Below are 19,853 nucleotides of genomic sequence, written 5' to 3' on the forward strand. Positions count from 1 at the left end.
ATGTAGCTAGTTTGTAGGTAATTATATGGTTACACCTCTGTATGTTTTTATGAGCGCAGGACACCTTCCGGGGCAAACGCCCAAATCTGCCCCACCGCGCAGCTCGGAGTAGCCGTCCTGCCTGCAAACGCTCCAGAGCGACTGGAGGCAGGTGTCAGCTGTTTGGGAGGTGGCCAGCGTCCTCGGGTTCACTGCAGCTTAGACAGGGGACTCCATCACTGACGTCAGCACATGGAGCTGGGTTGTTTTTTGTTTTTTTGGGGAGGGGGGGGGTTGTTTATGTGAGTTATTCTTGGTGCTGCTTGGGTCTGATCCAGCATGGCCTTACATCCCCTTTCCGCCACTGGGATACGTTGGGGGGGAAGGGGGGGGGGGGGTCTGTCCTGCAAGTTTCTGCTAGTGCAGGGGGATAAGTGTGGCGGTGGGGGGCGGTAGAAGGGACAAGCTGGGGGCTGGCAGAAGGGGTAGGGCGCAGAAAGGGCTACTCAGGGCTGGATTCAGGCATTGACTAGATGAGCAGCCCACACACCTAAAGCATCATCATTTCACAGGCCTCTAGCCCAGCCACGCCCCACACGCTGGGAGCTGAATCACTGCTGCTCTTGGCCGTCTCAGACTGCCTCCCCCCCCCCCCCCCCGGCACCAACGGGGGGTGAGCCTGGCAGCCCCCCCCACCCCAACTTTCAGAGGAGGGGGAACTGGTTAGAGCAGCACAGCATCTAGGGCTAACCCTGGGGTCCATTCAGAGGAGGGGACCCCGCCCTGAATTGTGGGGGTTCTGTGTATTGCCGAGCGCCTGCCCCGCTCACCGGTGGCTTCAGAGCACGGGAGGGCAGGGCCCCCGGGGGTTGATTCCAGGGGGCTGTGCCTCTTTCTGCAGAGCCGCATGCCCTTTGCTTCGAGGTCCATGATGGATAATGGGTTGCATTGCGGACACAGCCCCAGTAGGTGACAGCAGGAATCCTCAGGGATCCTGGTGAACCACCACCAAGCCTGCTCAGAGCAATACCTGGACGCGCCAGGGCGCCCCTGGCTCCTCCAAAGCAGCGGAGCTCACCGAGCCTGAAAGCCAAACCCTCCTTTGCCGGTGCTGGCCCGAGGGTGGGGGACATCACAGGCACTAGAGCGCCCAGCTGGTCATGGCTGCAGCGAGCTCATCTCCTCCACTGGGGGGGGCGAGGGTGCAGAGCGACCCCCTGCTCGCATGTCCCAGCCCAGCGGTGCCACTACCTCTGTTTCAACTTGCTGGTGCCTGCAATTCCCAGCAGGGGGGCCAGTCCCTGTATCTTCCCCCCACAGCATGCGTTGGCAGCAGGCTGGGACGGGTGTGGTGTGGGTCCGATTTGGGCACCCTGCTCCCAGCGGATGAGGAGGCTGGGGAGGAGGAGGGAGGGGGACCTGGCTCAGCCCTGCAGAAGCTAGCAGCAAAATAAAAACCCGCTGGAGAGATGTAAAAATAAGAAAATAGAGAAATCTTTTATTGGGTTGCAGCCAGTGGCCGGGAGCTGGGGCTCAGGTTACAGCATCTGCTGAGTAAAGCAAAGGGGGTGCTAGGAGCTGGTGCTCCCCGCCCAGCAGCTGATTAGGGCAGGGTGAGATTAAGGCTAAGAAACTTAGCAGGCCCCAAACATCAGAGCACAGGACTCAGACGTCTCCCTTGCTCAGGAAGATGCTCTCCCTGCCCCCCAGGAGGGCAGGAGCAGGTCCCACTGACCCAGCTCCCTCCCCCGCCCCATGCCCCTGGCTGCATGCAGGGACCTTCTAACACGGCGCACAGCCTGCACCTCCAGGGGTGACATGGAATCTGACCAAGCAGGGCTGTGGGGAGGGGGTGCTGTGGGGGGTTCCTGCCATACAGGGGCAGGGTAAGCAAGCGCTGAAAGTTAATCCCAAACTAGCAAATCAAATCGCCCCTGAAACCCATGCCTGCCTTCCCCTCCTCGCCCCACAGCTGAGGGGCTTCACGGCTGCAGCTGGGGGCAGCCTCTCTCCGATTTGCTTCTCAGTTGGTTTAGGTTCCTGGGCCGTGCTTGGCGTCTCCCAAGACTGGGATGGGCGCAGTGCGCTCCACGGGCAACCAAGGCTGGTACCATGCTGGGACTCAGCCACTGCCGGGTGCGTGCTCCGCAGGACAGATCTCTCCAGCACTGCCGCTCTGCCGCAGGGTTTGCCTCCAGCCTGAAATCTTTATACCCGGTCCACGACAGTCCACCCGTCCCTGCCACAGCTCCTTGGACAACGATGGGCTAAATGTGATCGACTCAGGGAAGAAGGCACAACACCTGTGAACGGACTGGGTCCGTTAAGTCCTTCGAAGGCCAAGTTTCGCTGGTAAGAATCCATCTGGCAGCCGTCTCTGCACAGCACTTTACAAAAAACTCCGCTCATTTAATCCTCGCAGCTGCCCTCGGAGGAGGCCCCATTTTATAGATGGGGACACTGAGGCACAGAGCAGGGACATGGGCTTGCCCAAGGTCCCAGAAATGTCAGAGCTGGGATCAGAACTGAGATCTCCCAACTCCCAGTCGCCCGCAAACAGCACAGCTCGCTCTCGCTGCACAGCTGGTGATCGGCGCTCCGGGATGGAACTTCTCTCTCGCTGAGATGTCTACAGGTGGGACCCTGCTGTCGGCAGTGGAGTCGGACCCCAGAGCTCCTCGTTCCTGAAACCCTACAAATCTGGGGTCCTTCAGCACCCACTGCAAGTCCTGAGCTGACTGCCTGGACTCCGATACTGCCGTATCCCCCATCCCCACACTTCCCTTCAGGCACCCCAGCTTCTGGTCCCATCAGTTTGGCGGAGAGATCCCAGCGTCCACGTGCAGGTGATCTCGTGGCAGGATCTGCCCACGTGGCCGCAGGGGCTTAAACTCCATGCTGCTGGTAGCGAGAGGTGAGCTTCCTCAGCTCGTCCCAGAAGAGCAGACTGAGGATGGTGTGAGGCCCCAGGCGGAGGTAGGCAGGACCGATCCCTTTGTACAGAGCCAGGAGGCCCTCTTTCCTGGAGATCTGCACAAAGCAGTCCAGGAGCCCTCTGTAGTGCTTCCCCTGGGGACAGGACACAGAGTGGCATTAAAACCTGCTCCGACACACAGGACTCTGCTCATGTCTTCCTGACGAAGTGGGCCACAGCCCACGAAAGCTCACGCCCGCAGAAATGTGTTAGTCTTTAAGGTGCTACAGGACTCTCATTGGTTCTTTTTTGGATCTCACTAGATCTTTTTCTGCTAGATTAAAAGAGCCACCTGCTATGGGCAATCTCTTCCCCATGTAGTTGTTCAGACTGTGATCTAGTCACCTCTTCATCGTCTCGTGAAATTAAATCGACAGAGCTTCTTTAATCTCTCACTAGTTTCCCAAACTTCAGATCATTGTTTTAGCTCCTGTCTGAGCCTCTGCAATTTGTCAACATCCTTTTGATGTGTGGACACCAGCACTGGACACAGTCTATGGTAATGAATCTGTATACAGAGGTAACCCCACCTTGCCACTCCTGCTTTGACATCCAAGCAAAAGTTTCCTTTAAGACCAGATTTTCAGACGAGCCACACATGTACAGTGCTGAGAAATACTGAAAAATCTGGCCCCTAGAGAGCTCAATAAATAGAATAATTAACAATGCTCTGAGCCTCTTACGTGAGGATCTGTAAGTGCTGCAGACAATGGTCAATTAGTCCTCACAGTAACCTGTTTGAGGGAAGCCAACACTATTTATCCCCATTTTACTGATGGAAAAACTGAGGCACAGAGCAGTTCTGACTATTTTGTAGGATGCACTCCCTCCCCCAATTACACTCTATGACGCTGGCAACCCAAGTGCCAGCTCACGCCATGGCCCCTAGGTCTCACTGGAACAGTGACGAACATAGAGCTGAAACCCGTGGGGCTCATCTGTGTGTCAATATTGTTAAAATCAGTTTTAGGAGTTGTACTAATGTGTTCAGTCTTTATGAAAAGCTGGCAAGTTGTTGCATGCATTAAGCTCACTTGAATTCTGCGGCTGCGCGCCTCTGCCCGGCCTTGGGCAGCATGGCTTGTGTTTTGCTTTTAAATGCCGTAAAATACGGATGGGTGTGTTCAGTAGACTGGAGAACATGAAGAGGCTGTAGCATGGCCTAGTGGGCTGAGCACAGGGCGGTGAGCCACCTCTGGGCTCCAGGCCCAGCTCTTCCGCAGACTGCCTAGACAGCCCCTCTGTGTCTCGGTATCTCCATCAGTAAAGGGGGATCAGGACTCCCCCGCTTCCGCCTAGGGGAGACTCGGGCGCTAATCACTATGCGGAGTGCTGACAACGACCATTGAAAGCGCCCGCACGCCTCCGATTCGTGCAGCCGCTCGGCCTGGCGAACGAGCCCAGGGGGAGGGAGCTGGCCTGGCTGCACAGAGAGTCTGTCCCCGTTACGGAGGGACACGCTTACCCTGCCCAGCTCGTCCACGGGCTGGTTATAAAGCCTGGTGCTGACCACGTCGAAGGGCGTCATCGCCACGGCCACCGCCACGCTGCTGATCATGCCTCCTGCCAACGCCACCATCCAGCTGCCTTCCTGGAACCACTGCCAGACACGGGACCGGTTAGACTCAGACCACCCCCACCCCCACCCCGGCGATGCAGCTGCCACGCGGTGCCATGAGAACAACCCCTCACCATCGCCAGAGCAAGAGACGACACGGGCGTGTGGGGAGGAGGCAAGTAAAATGTGCTTCCCCCCTCCCACGGCTCCAATGGGCTGGACTGCAGCCCTGGATCTGGATCCTGAACTAGCGGGAACATGAAATGCTGATCCACCGGTGACCGAGAACCCGTCTCCAGAGACACAAGCGGTGCAATTAATTCCCAGCCCCTCGGGGGCGGCGGAGGGGCCCGCGGAAGCAGCGACTGGCACAGACAGCACGAGGGGAGAGGTCCCAGCCCACTGCATGTCTTCTTCAGGCAGCTGTTCATTTTTCTAGGGCTGGGAGCGGCAGGGATGCCCCCCACCTCGGCTGTTATTTTTAGCTTGATGATCCAGGCCAAAAGCCAGGTCAGAGTGCACTTTCAGCAGCCCATCAGTTCCGCTCGCTTTCCTCCAGATTCACCCACACCAGAGCCCTGTAATCTCGGGTGGGAAAGCACTGAGTCAGCGCAGGGGGCCAGGGAGGGATCTCCGCACGGGGCGGATGGGGACAGCGGCACTTTGTTTTCCTGACTTACATTAGGGGCAGAGCTGGCCTTTCAATCTGGGAAGCTCCCAGGTGGCCAGCGGGGAGAGGGCAGGCCATGATATCCCCTCCCACGCCTCCCCCCTCCCTGGAGTTGGAGTGGGGTGGGGAGTAAATCTGGCAGCACAATGACCTTCCTGTCCTGACACTGCTGCCCAGCAGCTGTTTGCTTTGCTGATCACCAAGGCCCGAGTCTGATCTGACTAGGGGAACAGGGTCTCGAAGGTAACAAAGACAGACATGAAACTGACACCAGTTCCCGCTCCCTCCATTCCACCCTGGAGGGCGCACAGCCGGGGAGCTAGTATTGGGGGGCAGGCTATTTGTATAGCTCCTGGGAATGGATCTGTGGCAAGGAGGATAGCTCCACGTCCCTACAACAGAGACGGCACAATGCAGATTTCCCTGCCGGCGGCTGCCTTTCCTTCCCTGATCTCGACAGACCCTGGACGGAGGACTCAGGAGTTGCCTGGCTTAGCAGTTAGCGCCCTGCACTGCCCCACTGGAGCCCACGGTTTGCTTCCCAACAGGCCTAACCTACCCGCTGGATCCCCCCTTGCCCCGCCCGTCTCTCGCCCCCGAAGTGCCAACCAGCCCCTCCCACCACTGCTCACCTGCAGCTTCCTGACCCACTCCTTGGCTGACGCGAAGGTGGCCAGCTGCACCGCAGAGCCCACCATGACCCGGGGCACGGCCCCACTCACGCCCCGCCACAGGCCCACGAGCCCTTGCTTCCTGTAGATGGTCTCAAAGGCGCTGGTGAGGCCCTGGGCAGAGAATCAGAGCAATGAGGAGAGATTAAAGGGGCAGGGAACAGGAGGATTTAGGGATCGCAGGGAAAATCTCTGGGTCAATCCAGTAATCCAAAGGGCAGGGCGTGCTGCATCCAGTCAGCAGCTCGGATGTAGCTCAGGGCCATCCAATGAACTTGTGCTAAGGACGCAGCCTGGCAGAGGGGGGCCGGTAAATTAGTACCCGAGCTAAGCACTGGATCCAAGAGGTGGCAGGGTTCCACTTATATAATCCCTTTCGAGGTGACTCCGTGACTGCGCCCAGCAGCTCAGGACTGAAACGTACGGCGCATCCCGGCCACGCTGTGCCCGGGGCCCAGGAGGAGGCGTTTGCTTCCACTGCCCCTAGGAGTGGAGCCAATAAAAACGCCGAGGCCCTTGGAACCTGCTCCGTGCAGAGAAACGCAAACAGCCTGGCGGGAGCCAACCTCACCAGAGTCCCCCGCAGCAAACGGCCCGTGGCAACACGCCACCGGCCCTTTGCCCACCCAGGCCCACTCCTCCCATTCAGCGACTTTCTTGTTGCAAAACACTCTGTGTTGTCAGCTGCAGGAGCACTAAGGGCGTGAGTCACTGTGTACAGAGCAAGGCAGCAGCGGGAGCCTCAGCGAGGGGGGCCCCCAAAGGGACCAGGAGCAGTGTGTCCCAGGGGAACATGCATGAAAACCCAGGGGTTCCACGTGCCACTCAAGCGCAAGGGTCCCTCACACACACACACACACACACACACACGAGTCCCCATAGTGCTATACATTCAGACCCCCTGTGCACATCGTCCGACTGTGGACAACACAGGAATTATCTGTATTAATTTTTGTGACTGTAATAAAGCTTCATATAATCTCTGCGGGTTTCCACGTGGAGACACTGATGGCTAAAAGGTAGCTAGCTACAGCTTACACCCTGCAGAACCCATGGACAAGGGTTGAAGACAGAATCAACCTGCTGGTGTTCACTGGACAACAAACACCACGAAGCCACTGTGCAAAGAGCAGGATGTCTGGAGAAACGCAGAAACTCGCCCGGCCAGGTTCAGTGCCTAGGTGAAAAGCGCAGGGGATCGCCGGCTGGGACTGGATAAAAAGATAACCTGTGATTTCAGGGGCAGAGATACTGATGGGAGGACAGAGTATCCAAGCTGCAGCAGTGACATAAGACAACTTGTCTCCCCCAGCTGGGTGCCTGGCTTATGTGGAACCCACGGGCAAGGAGAGGCTCAGCTTAGGCGAGGCAGAATGCGTTTAGGTTTTTATTGTTTTAAGCCCGTTTCTCTCTGCTCGTTAAATTCCTGTGAACTAATAAACCACGCCTGGCTTTGATTAAGCTGTCCTGGGGCGCCGCGAGTTCACATCGGTCACAAGCTCCCAGAGACAATTCGATAGCCCAGCCCACAGCCAGGGGGGCCGGAGGAGCGAATGTGGTTTGTAAAAGAGGTTCCATTTAAAAGAGGGGCCACAGAGACGCTGAGAGAGATCAAGGCGCAGCTCCCCTGGGAACCCCAACGCTGACATTTACACCACACACCTCTGCAGGCACGCGCACACTCTACAGCCACAATGCCCTGTGCACACAGCCCTCCTCACCCTGCCACCCGCGTTCACAACGGCTCCAGTTCACACGCACAAACCAGGGAAGGCACCGGCCAGACCCCAGCACCTTCTGCTCACCTGGTGGTTGTGCTGATGCCCCACGGCCATGGCTGCCACCGTCTGGGCTTGCAGATGCGTTTTGACCTGTCACAAGCAAACGGAATGGGCCACGTGAGGGAGGAGAAAGCAGCCAGGCTGCACCCACCCCCTCAAAGCAAGCTAGGCACCCACGTGGTGGGGCTGGCTCAGTCCCCAGGGAACCACTCCAGCTGCTCCTAGTCTCTCCCAGTGTAGGGGCCTAGATCGTCTCTCCCTAACTTGCAACCTGTCCTAATGATGTGGGACACAACATGGCAACACCCCCTCCTCCTCGGGCCCCACCTGCTCTGCCTTCTCACCCACAAAGAGCCCAGGTCCAACAGGTCCTTTCCCAAACCCTCCGACTGAGGCTGTCTGGGCAGGCGCTGCCAGGGACCTGGGAGCCAGCATCCTCACCCCCTCTGGCTGCCCACGCACCCCTCGCAAGGGCCTAACTTGACTGCCAGGAAGTTTCTTCTCTAATTTACCCCCTAGGGGGGTTTATTGCCTCATTCTCTGAAGCAGCTGGTGCTGGGACAGGACACTAGAGTAGCCGGAGTCCGGTCGGATCTATGTGCCAGTTGCTCTGCTGGAAGGGGTGTTGGGGTTCCAGGAGGTGGCACTGTTCTCTCGGAGTCATTCAGCCCCAGCTGCCGGGGGAACAGTGCTTTTAAAATCAGGTCTTTTCATTTGGCCCCTAAACATAGTTTAGGCATCTCCTAGCTTAGAGGCATTAGCCCCAGAGCTGTGGCCGAATCCTGCTTTGGTGAAGTACGTTCTGCTTCCCTAAATGCCCCAGCGCTTTCCATGGAAAATGATATTCTCATACACGTCCTCTCCTCAGCCGCTGTATCCTGTTGCTGTGTGCTGTTAAACAGCTACCACATCCCACACCAGAGGTGGCTGTATTACAGTGGTGGGTGAAGCGATTCCTGTACATGCCCCTAGGATCCTTCAGGATGAAAAGCACTAGCAAAATCCTTATGACTATTCACCCCGTTTTCCACTGTAAACCCACCTTCCGGCCGACCCCTTCGAGATGTGCTAGGACCAATCAAGAGCTTGTGATCCAGTGATGTTCCAGTGGCTTTGGGGTCAGTTGACGGATGACCAGCTGACACCACCGACGGGTCACGTGGGTTTACTGCCAGGGAAAGAATGGACTTCCCCACACTCAGCCAAGCACAAGTCCCCTCTGCTAAGCCAGCGAGTGGGGTTCTCTGTTCACTTCCTGGCTTTTCTTTTGGCAGAAGCAGATGGCAGGCGATTTCCTCACCATTACTGTGAGCTCAGCAGCTCTGAAATCAGGGCCAGGGAGGGGGAAAAGTATTACCCCCCGCCCCACGCTTCCCCTTCATCCACCTGGGATCAGACAGCTGGATGGGTTCGTGTCTAATGACAGTGATTTACAGGGTGCTGCTGGCTGCAGAGCGTCCTACAGAATTAGAGGGGCAGGGTCTCATGGGCGCTCAGGCACCTGGAGCAAATGAACAACTTGCCTCTTTGTAAACCTGCCTGTCAGCCCAGCACTCAATCCCAGCAGAGAGAGGAGCCAGGGGTGGTGGTTACATGAGTCTCTGCCTGGCTCCCTTTCAGACTTTGAGCCCTGTTGTTTTCTTCCTTTGCAGCTGCCAGCCTCCGTCTGTCTCTCCTCCTCCCCGGCGCCCCAGCTAACATTCTGTAGAACAGCAGTTCTCAGCCTTCCCAGGCGACTGTACCCCTTTCAGGGGCTGATTTCTCTTGCGTACCCCAAGTTTCACTTCACTTAAAAACAACCAGCGTACAAAAATCAGACATACAAATACCAGCGTCACACCGCACCATTCCTGACAAATGGCTTCCTTTCCCATTTTTACCATATCATTATCAACTACACTGCAACCCCCCGGTTGAGAAACACTGCTCTGGTATACAGAGCAGTATAAACCAGTCATTGTCTGTAGGAATTCGCTAGTGCTTTTCATGTAGCCTGCTGGAAATCTAGCAAATATCTAGCTGAGTTGATGTACCTGGGAGACCTCTGCGTACCCCTAGGGGTACACGTAGCCCTGGTTCAGAACCACTGCTTTCGAGGGCCGGATAAAGGTCATCACCGCCTCAGCCCAGGCTTCATAGGAGCTAATGTGGCAACCCAGGACCCCAACGCAGCATTTCAGCTGTTGCTCTGCAGCCACCCTCCGGATTGGAGCAGCTTTGTGCCCATAGGTCAGTCTCCTGCCCATAGTCTCTTGCAACCCTTCCATCCCCATCCAGAGCACTACCCCCGGCTGGGCGGTTTCTTTTATTGTTTTCCCCCACACCCCTCCTAACTCTGCCAATGTCCTGACCCACAGAACCCTGGCTGGTCTATCCTGAGCTGCCCACTACAGCTAAGCCAGTGCCCGCCCTCAGTCCTGACCCACAGTCTCCCTAGTCTGCCCCCACCCCTACGGGTGCCCTTCGGGCGTGACCTGCCGTGCTCCAGTCTCTCACTCCCAGGTCGGCCCTGGACAGAGCAAACCAGATTTGGTGGCAGCCTTGTGAGGTGCACAGACAGGGACTTGCCATGACCAAACCACCCTCTCAGGCCCCTATTAAGATCTGAACCCAGGTGTCCAGGGCGAAAGTCTCCTCCAGAACTCACTGCCCCATGGACCCCTCCCCCCCCCCGCCCGCCCAAACTGTTCTGTAAATGTCCTGGCTCCCCCAGCAGTGTGGAGCTGGGCTGAAGTGGATGGGCAGATGTGGGGGTGCTCCGGGAAGTCTTCAGACAGGAGAGCTGGGAAGGGGGCCATAAACCAGGCGCTTCACTGGGACTCCAGATGTAAACTTCCAGAAATGTCGCTGGAGGCTGCCCCACTAAGCGACGCACGTCGCAGCATAACCACGATGCATGTTCACACCAACTTTTACAGGTGGCAGGAGCCTTTGTCTCCCCCCACTCTGACCCTGTCCCCATCTCCTTATGTCTGACCCGCTTTCTTTCATTAGAGACCCTCAGGGTATCTGGATGGGAGCTGCCACTTCTACCAAGTGGAAATCAAAAGCCTTGTGGAGAGACCCCATGCTCCTCTCAGGAAGCATCGGAGCTTTTTCTACCTTAAGCAGAGACAAGGATATAGTTAAATCCTTTGAGCTGGAGAATGGTGCCAGAGAGTTCCTATAATATTCAACCTCCCTGGTGTATCTATGGGGCAGGTGAGTGCTACCTTCGCAAAGAACCTTGTACCCAGGTGCTGAGTCCATCTCAAATATTAACCTCCCCGCCTCCTTTTATTTCTGTCTGGTCCTGCTGTCTCAGAGGGTTTCTTTGCTTTCCACACCCACTGGTGAGATTCCTGCCCTCATGAATGTTTACAACTTGCTCCCTGGTCCACCCACCCGGGAGCTGGTTATTGGCTCACATGTCAGGACTGCTGCCTGGATCTCCGGGCAGGGGTTTGTGCAGAAGTTGCAAAGCCTTTCCCTCACTTTCACACCTGTGGCTTGCACTTTGCATTCGAACAAGCCCCGAATCTGCATGCAAAATAAACCGGGGCCCACACATGGCAGACCGAGCCTCTGTTCTGGGGTGACTCTGCACCCAAGGCCAGGGGAAGAACACAGAGCTACGGGGACATGCGACCGTGCTCCCTGAAGAGATGTGGCCCAATATCTAGTCTGCTCCCTGGAGAGGGTGTCCTGCAGCACAGCCCCCAGCCCAGCCCCTCCCCGCAGAATCACATCTCTTTGCGGGGCGATCCGGGCAGCCACCCCTGCACAGACCCTGGGTCTGGCCCCCTTCTCCCCTCCACCAGCCGCCTGCCTTCCCCCCACCCCTCGCCCCGGCTGACTGCCAAGGGCCAGAACTCCTCGCGCAAACACAGCAACCACCGGGAGGGCTCCAGCCACCCCGGCGCGTGCGCGCCCCAGCACTACCATGCAGCCCCCTCTGGAGCGGACCGCGGCAGCTGATCCGGGAGCAAAGGCGGCGGCGGGGAGCTGGTGAAGGGCCCGGGCCCCGGGCGGGGCGGCTACTCACCAGGTACGCCGGGCTGCCCACAAACGCCCCCAGCGCCCCGGCGATGGCCCCGGCCGCCACGGTCCCGCCCGGCCGCTGCGTCCAGCCGCCCTCCTCGGCGTGCGAGTAGCAGTAGAAGCGGGCGCCGTTCATCAGCGCCTGGTAGAGCAGCCCGGCCGCCAGCCCCTTCTGCAGCCCGCGCAGCCCGTCGGCCCGGCGCACGGCGCCCAGCGCCTGCAGCGCGCCCCGGTAGCGCCGGCGGTAGGTGCCCGGCGGGCGCAGCTCGCCCTGCAGCTGCAGCCGCGTCTTGGCCACCTCCAGCGGGTTGGTGAAGACGCAGGCCAGGCAGCAGGCGGCGGCGCCCAGCACCAGGTCCACGTGCGGGGAGACCGAGCCGGCCGGCCGCGGGCGGGGAACCTCCATCGCCGCTCGCCCCGGATCGGGGCCGGGATCGGGGCCAGTCTCCCCTAGCAGCCGGGCCGCCCGGCCCCAGGCGTCAGGCAGCGCCGGGAGCTCATCCGCCGCGGGGGAGCCTCCCCCGCCGGGGGCAGCCAGGCCACGGGGGGACCGGGGCTGCCGGATCGCGCCCGGCTTCCTCCGGGCTGCAGCGCCGGGAGCTGCCCGTGCCCGTCCCTCCTCCGCTCGCCCCTCGCCCCCAGCAGCTGCCGGACTCCGGCCCCGCTCCCGGCCCGGCCCGCCCCCCGGCCAATCAGGGCCGGCCCGGCCCCGCACACCTCCCGCGCCGGGCGCAGCGCACCCAGGGCCCGCGGGCGGGGCGCTCAGGGCAGCCCGGAGCAAGGGGGGTTGGAGGACGAAGCCCCGCAGCCCCCCAGAGGGGCAGGGCCAAGGGAGGGGCTCGAGGGCACAGCCGGGGGTCCAGGCTGACAGACAGACAGGCTGGGCGCTGCCCGGGTGACCCAGTCTGCAGGGGCACAGCCGGGGGAGGGAGGCCCAGGGTGACCCATTGAACGGGGACAGTCGGGGTCCGGGCTGTCCCCAGGTGACCTGGTGTGGGCGGCCCACTGGAGGGACAGGGCGAGCCCCTGCACAGGGCACAAGGGCTGCAGTGGCTCCTCGGCGTCACCCGCTGTACGGGGCCCAGGCAGGGCAGGGACTGCCCCGGTGGTGACCCCGTGTGTGGGGGCATGAGCGAGGTGCAGGTGATCCTGCCAGGAGGAGCACAGCTGAGCTGGGCCCCGGGGGGTGCACAGCCAGGCCTGGCCCCGCGCTGGGGACACAGGGTGGGTGATGCGGGAGGCACGCTCCCTTAGACAGCACTGGGCCCGCTTCTTGTAAGCTGACCCCGGGTAAGGGGATCTGAGCTGATCCGGGAGAGCGGCTGCCCGGCTCGGTATTTTTGAGCCTCCCTGTTCACGCTAGCTACGCATGCTGCGTTCGTGCAGTGGCTGGGCCAAGGACTTCCTATGCCAGCCGGTCATTTGGCTGACAGCTGGCAGGGGCCAGGGGCCCCAGGGGTTTCTTACCAGGGAGGCAATTTGTTTGCTTCTCCCCACACACCTGAGTTAGTCTCTTAGCCGGGCTCCAACTGGGATCCCTGAGCTGAGTCATTTCATTTCATTTCATTTCTATCCTGGGGAGGAAGCAGAGTCTGTTTTTCTTGCCTTTGCGCTAAGCAGAAGCAAACAGAGGCCACAGGGAGGGAACGGCCCCATGCACAAACACGCTGCCTGCCGAGAGGTGGGGATGGAGCATGGCGCACAGCCGACTGGCAGTTTTACACCTCACCGGGAGGCAAATGAGCTGTTTAACAGTGATGGAGTTAACGAATTAAGGATTATGCAAGACACTACGTGACACGTTTACTCATGAAAGCAAAGACTGACTAGCCCGGCCTACAGCCGGGTCAGCTCCTGTTCAGATTTCCCCATGCACCGGTCAGCTGGTGCGCCTCAGTCCTGCCCTGCGCTCCCCTCACTGCTCCCGTCTTGGTGTCCCACCAGCACCACTCCGCCCGTGCCCCTTAAACATGACCTGCAGCCCCCGCTGCCATCCCATTCTGCCAAGGCACCTCGGCCCTTCTCTGCAGCCCACCAGCCGTCTCAGCCCGCGTGCTGGTTCAGACAGATAGGCCTGGCAGCTGAGGTTAAGGCCGTCCAACTCATTGCACTTGTGACATCACAGCACTGCTTCATTTGTCCTGAAAGAGGCACAGGGATGCAAGCAATTGTTTTACATCCACAACTGACGTGACAAGCGCAGAGAGGCCAGGGCTTAGCCTGGCCCACGTTAAACCATGGGTCACAGGAAGCTGCAGGAATCTTTACAGGTGGATTTTACGTGTTGCTCTTCAGTGCCGGGGCCCTGAACCGGCTAAACCAAAGGGGATCCAGTGCAGGCTTCAGAGACTGTTCTCATGGCCCGTTACTGCGGCACAGTTTCCTTTGTGGGGCTGGTCAGTGTCTCCCTCGGTTACCAGGGGGGGTGGGAAGGCTGGCGAGAGAGCGAAGTCCTGGGGGTGGTTGTTTGCGTTGTTTGTCACTTTCTCACCCTGGCTCCGCCCTCTGTTCTGTAACCCAGCCAGGACTCAGTCCCGCCTGGCCTGGCTATGTAGAGCTGTGTTTACAGAGAGACCTGTTTATAGCTCCCTGCTCCCAGCCTGGGCATGGAGCACACGGGGCCAGAGCTCCTGGTGGCAGATCTCCCTCAGGCTGAAGGAGGCTTTCCCCACGTGTGCTGCCAGGGGGGGAACATTTGCTCCCCCCCCCCCCAACACATACACAACAGCAGCTGCACACACAGCAGGTGGCGGTTGTTAGACACAAGTTGTCATTGCAAACGAGCCGTCCCAGCCTCAGCCAGGCTAACAAAGCAAAACAAACCAGGGCTGCGGCAGTGCCGGGGCTGGCCGTGATGCGTGCTGGAGGTCCCGGCCGCTCTTTGATTCTATCCCAGGGGCTAACGGGTCCTTGACCCTGTTAGCGAGTAGCCCCCCCACCCCAGCAATGCACTAGCCTGCAGCTACAGCTGTACACTGTCGGGGGGCGGAGGGGGAGGGATGTGCATTGGGTGAGTCAACAGCACATGGCCCCAGGAGTGAGTCAGAAATCCACTGCAGTGTGTGGTGTGCGAGGCAGGCAGGCCTGCTAACCCCGCTGCCCCCTCCATCAGCCCCCCGCTCTCTCTGCTGAAGGAATGTATATAGCCCCCAGCACTTTATTGCCCGTCCTGCTTTACAGGTGTGCACTAAGCCAGCTGGCGAGGGGAAGGGCTGATGGGGTTTTATTGGCGAGAGAGGCCTGCAGGGGAGCCAGCGATGGCGGCACCCGACAGACAAATGCCCTTGAAACAAATACGTGGCATGAAAGCAAAGGCCAAACTGCAGGGAAGCCAACACACCCCTGAAATAGCCTGGATCACCTGAGCAATTGTGTCGCCTCGCCCTCGGCAACCTTTGGATCTGTGGCTGAGCCCTGGTCCCCTCGGAGCCCCTCTTGGCACTTAGCCCGTGGGCAACGCAGGACTCGGCTGTGATTATTGCTGGGAGTGACCCAGAACGTTCATCCAGACCAGCGGTGCTCAGCCTTCCTTGCTCGAGGGCCTCAGATATAATTTTTACAACCCTGAGGGGCCACAGCAGCCACCCCCCTCAGTTCCCCCCACTGCAGCCAGACGGGAGGAGCTCAGCGAGGAGGCTGTCTACTCACTATCTCCCGTCTCCCTGGCTGCAGCAGGGAAACCGCACGTCCTGGAGCCCCCCGCGCTGCACCCGGGTGCTGAGGCGGTGGCTCCCTTCTGCAGCCAGGGGAACGGGAGATCAGTGCTCGCCTCCCTCTGGCTCCAGCAGGGACCCCAGCGCCTAGGGACCCAGGCAGAGCACTTTGTCGTGCTCCCTGCTACAGCCAGCGGGAGGGGAGCACGGATCTCCTGTCCCCCAGACTGCAGCAAGGAGCCAGCACCGGTCTTTTAGCCCTGGGGAAACGCGCTGCGCCTGGGTCTTTAGGCAGCGGCTCCCTTCTGCAGCCACTTTGAAAGCCCTGGGGGGCCACAGGTTGGGAACCACTGATCTGAACAATACAGCCCCAGAGCCGTGCTCCAACATGAGCTCCCTGCCCTGAGCCGGGAAAGGGGCAGCCTCTCGGCTCCGAGCACACAGGCGCAGCTCTTGGACCTGCAGGAGTGCCCCAGGCTGAGTCAGGCCTTTTGTTCCAGGAGCCTCCGTTTGCTGAGGAGTGATGGAGCAGGAGGTGCAGTGGGGAGTGAGACATCCCCGCACGTACAGCGCTGCCGGGAGAAGATGCAAACACTAGCGACCATCACCCGCCTCCTGTACTTCCAGGCTTCTCACGGCCTTAGCGCCGGAGTCCGGACCTCTCTAGTCCTACTGGGCTCGCCCTGTTTTCTCTGGTGACCGATCCCCGCGCAGCCTGTCCGAGCTCTGTGTGAATAAAGCCCAGGGGACTTGGCCTCTTGTTCTACAGACACGTTAAAGGTCCCCCCGTGTCCCCTAGTGCCACAGACTGGCTCCAGGGCTGTTTCCAGGCTCATCATAACAACTACCCCAAGCTCTTAGCTGGTGCTTTGCGTGAGTCACACTCAAAGTGCTTTACAAAGGTCGTCAGTTTCATCATCCCAGTTACACAGAGGGGGAAACCAAGGCAGCAAGCAGGGAAGTGACTTGCCCAAGGTCACCCAGCAGGCCAGTGCCAGAGCTAGGAATAGACCCCAAATCCCAGCCCAGGACTCTGTCCACTGAAGCCACACGGCCTGCCTGGGGGCCTGATTCTCTTCTCACAAGCGCCAGGATAGAGCAGGTGTGAATGCACTGACATCTGTGTTGGTCTGGGCTGAGCGCAGAACCCCAGTGATGGTTGCACCCATCCGTCAGTCCACATCAGGGTGTCCCTGGAAAGCCATTTTACATAAGAACGGCCATACTGGGTCAGACCGATGGTCCATCTAGTCCCGCCTTCCGACAGTGGCTGGTGCCAGATATTTCTGGCACCTGGACCATGGTGGCTACTAGCCATTGATGGACCCGTCCTCCATGAACTCTTCAAATTCTTTTTTGAACCCTGTTATATTTTTGGCCTTCATGTCATTACCTGGCAAGGCGTTCCACAGGCGGACTGTGCATTGTGGGAAATGTGTACTTCCTTCTATTGGTTTTACACCTGCTGCCCGTTCATTTCACTGGGTGACCCTTTGATTGGCCGTTAACTGTTTGTTAAACACAGCACCGGCCTCTCCTCCCCCAGGGCTGCACCACAGGGTGCACAGAAATAACTCTAAAATCAGCTGGGAACCCAAAACGTAGGGGTCATAGCAATCTGGTTTGAGTCATTAGCCAGCCCGACACAGGGCTGTGAGGATCACCGGCTCCCTCTTACAGGCTGAGACGCACACCCCGATTCCCACACCCTGCAGTATTTAGAAAGCTCCTGGGCGCCATCTGTGCTTTAAATCCTCTCATCGTAGAGGAGGCCCCCGTGTCCCCTCTAAACTGGATCAGTCACTGCCTTCTCCTGTTGTTGTGACCATTTAGGTGAGCTGTGAACATTAGTTCATCAGGCCTGGCGCAACAACCAGCTCTCTAAGGGTATGTCTGCATGGACAGCGCTGCAGCTATGTGGGTGCATGATCTCCTGGTGGCATAAAATAAACACCTCCTCGAGGGCCATAAACTGCTTCAATCTGTGGGCAGATCCTTTCCAGGCAAAACCTCCCCCTCCCCAGCTGACCCAATACCTTACTGCTTGCTTCTCGAAGCCTTTCATTCGTCCCACCAACAGGAGCAGCCTCAGACCCCAAACTGCCTGTGATCCTGGCCCATATGGCCAGATGATGGTTTAAAGCAAGCCACAGAGGAAAACCAGCTGCTGACGAGAGAATTCCAGCTAGCCAAAGGCCAGCAGGACAGACACCAAGATACCAATGAGTATTTATTCCGGGGCCGAGGAAGCAGATGTATATACATGTACATTCGGTCACACAGATCACCTCCTGGAAAAAAGGCCCCATGAACATATATTACATTAGAAGGTCTCCAACTTATTAAAAAAATCCCCAAACAAATAAAAATCCAAACCACTCTCCATAGAGGGTAACTGCTGTTAACTTACATGGCCCCAGTTCATAGGGATTTGCTTTTGCACACAAAGGGTTAATAGCTACCACCCCCCTGCTCCCCAAATGCTCCAGTATTTGTACTCTCTCTCTCTGGAAGCTGAGATTCGTAAAGCAGTCTGGGGGATTTAGACACGTTCCAGTTAAACGAATGGAAGGCGTGTGTCTAAATCCTCTAGAATACGTGGAAATTCTCAACCCCAAGTGCCTAAATCTCTCTGCTCCGCCCACACTAGGTTGTCTGGATTTGCGTCAGTGTTTCACACACACGCCCCTTGCCCGTGTAAAACTCCTAACAACGTCAGGAGCAGCCACTGGGCAAACGGGTGGAAGAGAGAGGGGCCTACGTACCAATGGCCAACATCTCCTGGGATGCTGAACATGCTGCTTGTGCTTCCAGAAGAGGATTAATTTTCGATCCAGCACAACCCCGCGGTCCAGCTTCTGCCACTCTGCCTGTTAGACATCAGATCAGACCCAGAAACCCACAATCACAGCCCGAAAGCCAAGCCAGCGGAGCTGCAGCTTTCTTCCCTGTGGCTTTGTATAGCTGTGACGGGACAGGGACGTGCCCTGGGTAGAGATCTAGTAACAGCAGAGAGATCTGATGGGCAGAGAATATCCAACTCATGCCGCTCACGAATGGTCAAGGAGAGGTGGGGGGGAGGCACCCCCAGAGGTGAAGCAGTGCGTTAGTTTAGCAAGGATAAAACATGCGCAGTAGCTATTTAGTGTTCCAGTCTCACCACGGGTACAATCGAACGTGTTCTAAAATGAACAACTAGTCAGTACAAGCGCTCGGACCCCGGCTGGTGTCCAATGAGTGCACGCCATGCCCAGACCCCCCACCCCGCCCCGCCCACATTAATATTCGGTTATTATTCCTTTAAGGAGAGTAACTTGACCGGAGGCAGCTGGGCGGTGGAGCAGAGTGTGGACCTGGCCAGAGTCTCTGAATAAAGCACTTGATGCAGCTACCCACGCATGGGGGTTGATCTAGATGAAGCAGCCAGGCAGTGCGGTAGCTCCCCCATCTCCAGTGCAGTCCCCCCGCTGTGGGCCTGGTACCGTAAAGTCCCACTGTGAAGCAGCAGAGAAGCGATGTACCGTGGTGCAGTGTGAAGGCTTCAGTCCGATCCATGATATACACACATGTACACTCCCAGCTAGAGGGAGAGCAATGGGAACCTGTGCCCGCAGCAAGTTCAAACACTGCCCAGGGGAACGTACGCTCGGTTGCTAAAGAGTCTGTCGGCCTCCACCTGCCTGTACCGGTCCGGCACAGGACTGCCCTGCAGAGCGAGTGTCACGGGGTGGGGAGGTTATTTTGTGCCTCTTATAACGGGAGGTTCTGTCTTTGCCTCTGTTCCTTCCCACGCCGGGTGTTAACACCAGGGGTCCCGCGAGGCCCGACCCCGGCACAGGCTGTCGCTGCGCTGCCAGGCGCTGTGGATCAGGCTCAGCGCATCCTCGCATTTCTTCTTGACCGAGGCTTCTTGGATTGCCTTGTGCAGGAGATCCACCTGGAAGGCACGCAGAGAGCCGGAGGTCACACCGTAACCCTGCTAGGGGCTGCATCAGGCACAAGGAATCCCGGGGATTACTGCCCAGGATGCGGGCAGCACATGGCTGTTTGGGGAGACTTGCCACCACCATGTACTGGGTTAGCTCTACAGACACACCAGTGTCTGTGAAAGAGCAGGAGTCACAGCGCTGGCAGAGTGGGGGATGGGGTTATGCCAAGGTTATCCAGCCCCCAAGCTCTCCTGACACCCCTCAGTCTGATCCACAGCCCCCACCGCTGTCCCTGGACAGAGCCTGTCCTCAGCGGAGACCAGCTGGTGTCAGTGAATGTCCAGTTCCCACGACTGGTCTCCGAAGCAGGCTGGGAGTTGCGGCCTCCGGCGAGGAAAGCCGCATGACATGCCCAGGCGTGTGTGCTGCCCATTGCTCCCCGGAGCACTGCCCTCGGCAGGCAGACAGCTCTCCCCATAGCCACCAAACCCGACTCGCGGAAGGCAGGACTGGGGACTGCATCGACCCAGCAGGCTAAGCGGAGCTTGGCTGCTCTCCAACCCTAAGCATGGAGGCCAAGAGTTTGAGCCCGACCCACCTGTAGGCAGGTGCAGGCCA

General features: G+C 58.5%; 2 protein-coding genes across 5 annotated transcripts in view; both read right to left on the minus strand.

Annotated features, from left to right (window-relative positions):
* Positions 1–961: 961 nt before the first annotated feature.
* Positions 962–12,306, minus strand: SLC25A34 (solute carrier family 25 member 34). Its single transcript, XM_067566257.1, has 5 exons — positions 11,658–12,306; positions 7,658–7,723; positions 5,814–5,966; positions 4,419–4,553; positions 962–3,048 (listed from the first exon to the last, which is right to left on the minus strand). Exons 1-5 carry the CDS (start codon positions 12,057–12,059, stop codon positions 2,866–2,868), a joined length of 939 nt encoding a protein of 312 aa, XP_067422358.1. The 5' UTR covers positions 12,060–12,306; the 3' UTR covers positions 962–2,865.
* Positions 12,307–17,523: 5,217 nt separating this feature from the next.
* PLEKHM2 (pleckstrin homology and RUN domain containing M2) overlaps positions 17,524–19,853 on the minus strand; it is a 54,507-nt gene continuing 52,177 nt past the window's right edge. For all 4 annotated transcript variants that reach the window (XM_067566263.1, XM_067566262.1, XM_067566261.1 and 1 more), the window contains one exon: positions 17,524–19,243. In XM_067566263.1, the coding sequence (XP_067422364.1) occupies positions 19,106–19,243 (138 nt within the window). In that variant the 3' untranslated portion in view covers positions 17,524–19,105. The remainder of the gene's footprint in view (positions 19,244–19,853) is intronic.

The sequence above is a fragment of the Emydura macquarii genome, unplaced genomic scaffold (genome assembly GCF_026122565.2).
Source record: "Emydura macquarii macquarii isolate MOO-44397 ecotype Brisbane River unplaced genomic scaffold, CSIRO-AGI_Emac_v2 contig_2768, whole genome shotgun sequence".
NCBI classification, from domain to species: domain Eukaryota; kingdom Metazoa; phylum Chordata; order Testudines; family Chelidae; genus Emydura; species Emydura macquarii.

Bases quoted from the DNA above. Each gene is read 5' to 3' on its own strand.
- SLC25A34 (XM_067566257.1), bottom strand. From the start codon at position 12,059: ATGGAGGTTCCCCGCCCGCGGCCGGCCGGCTCGGTCTCCCCGCACGTG. The intron at 5,967-7,657 runs GTGAGCAGAAGG...TTCTCTGCCCAG, and splicing joins GGCATCAGCACAACCACCAG to GGCCTCACCAGCGCCTTTGA. The intron at 3,049-4,418 runs GTAAGCGTGTCC...TCCTGTCCCCAG, and splicing joins CCGTGGACGAGCTGGGCAGG to GGGAAGCACTACAGAGGGCT.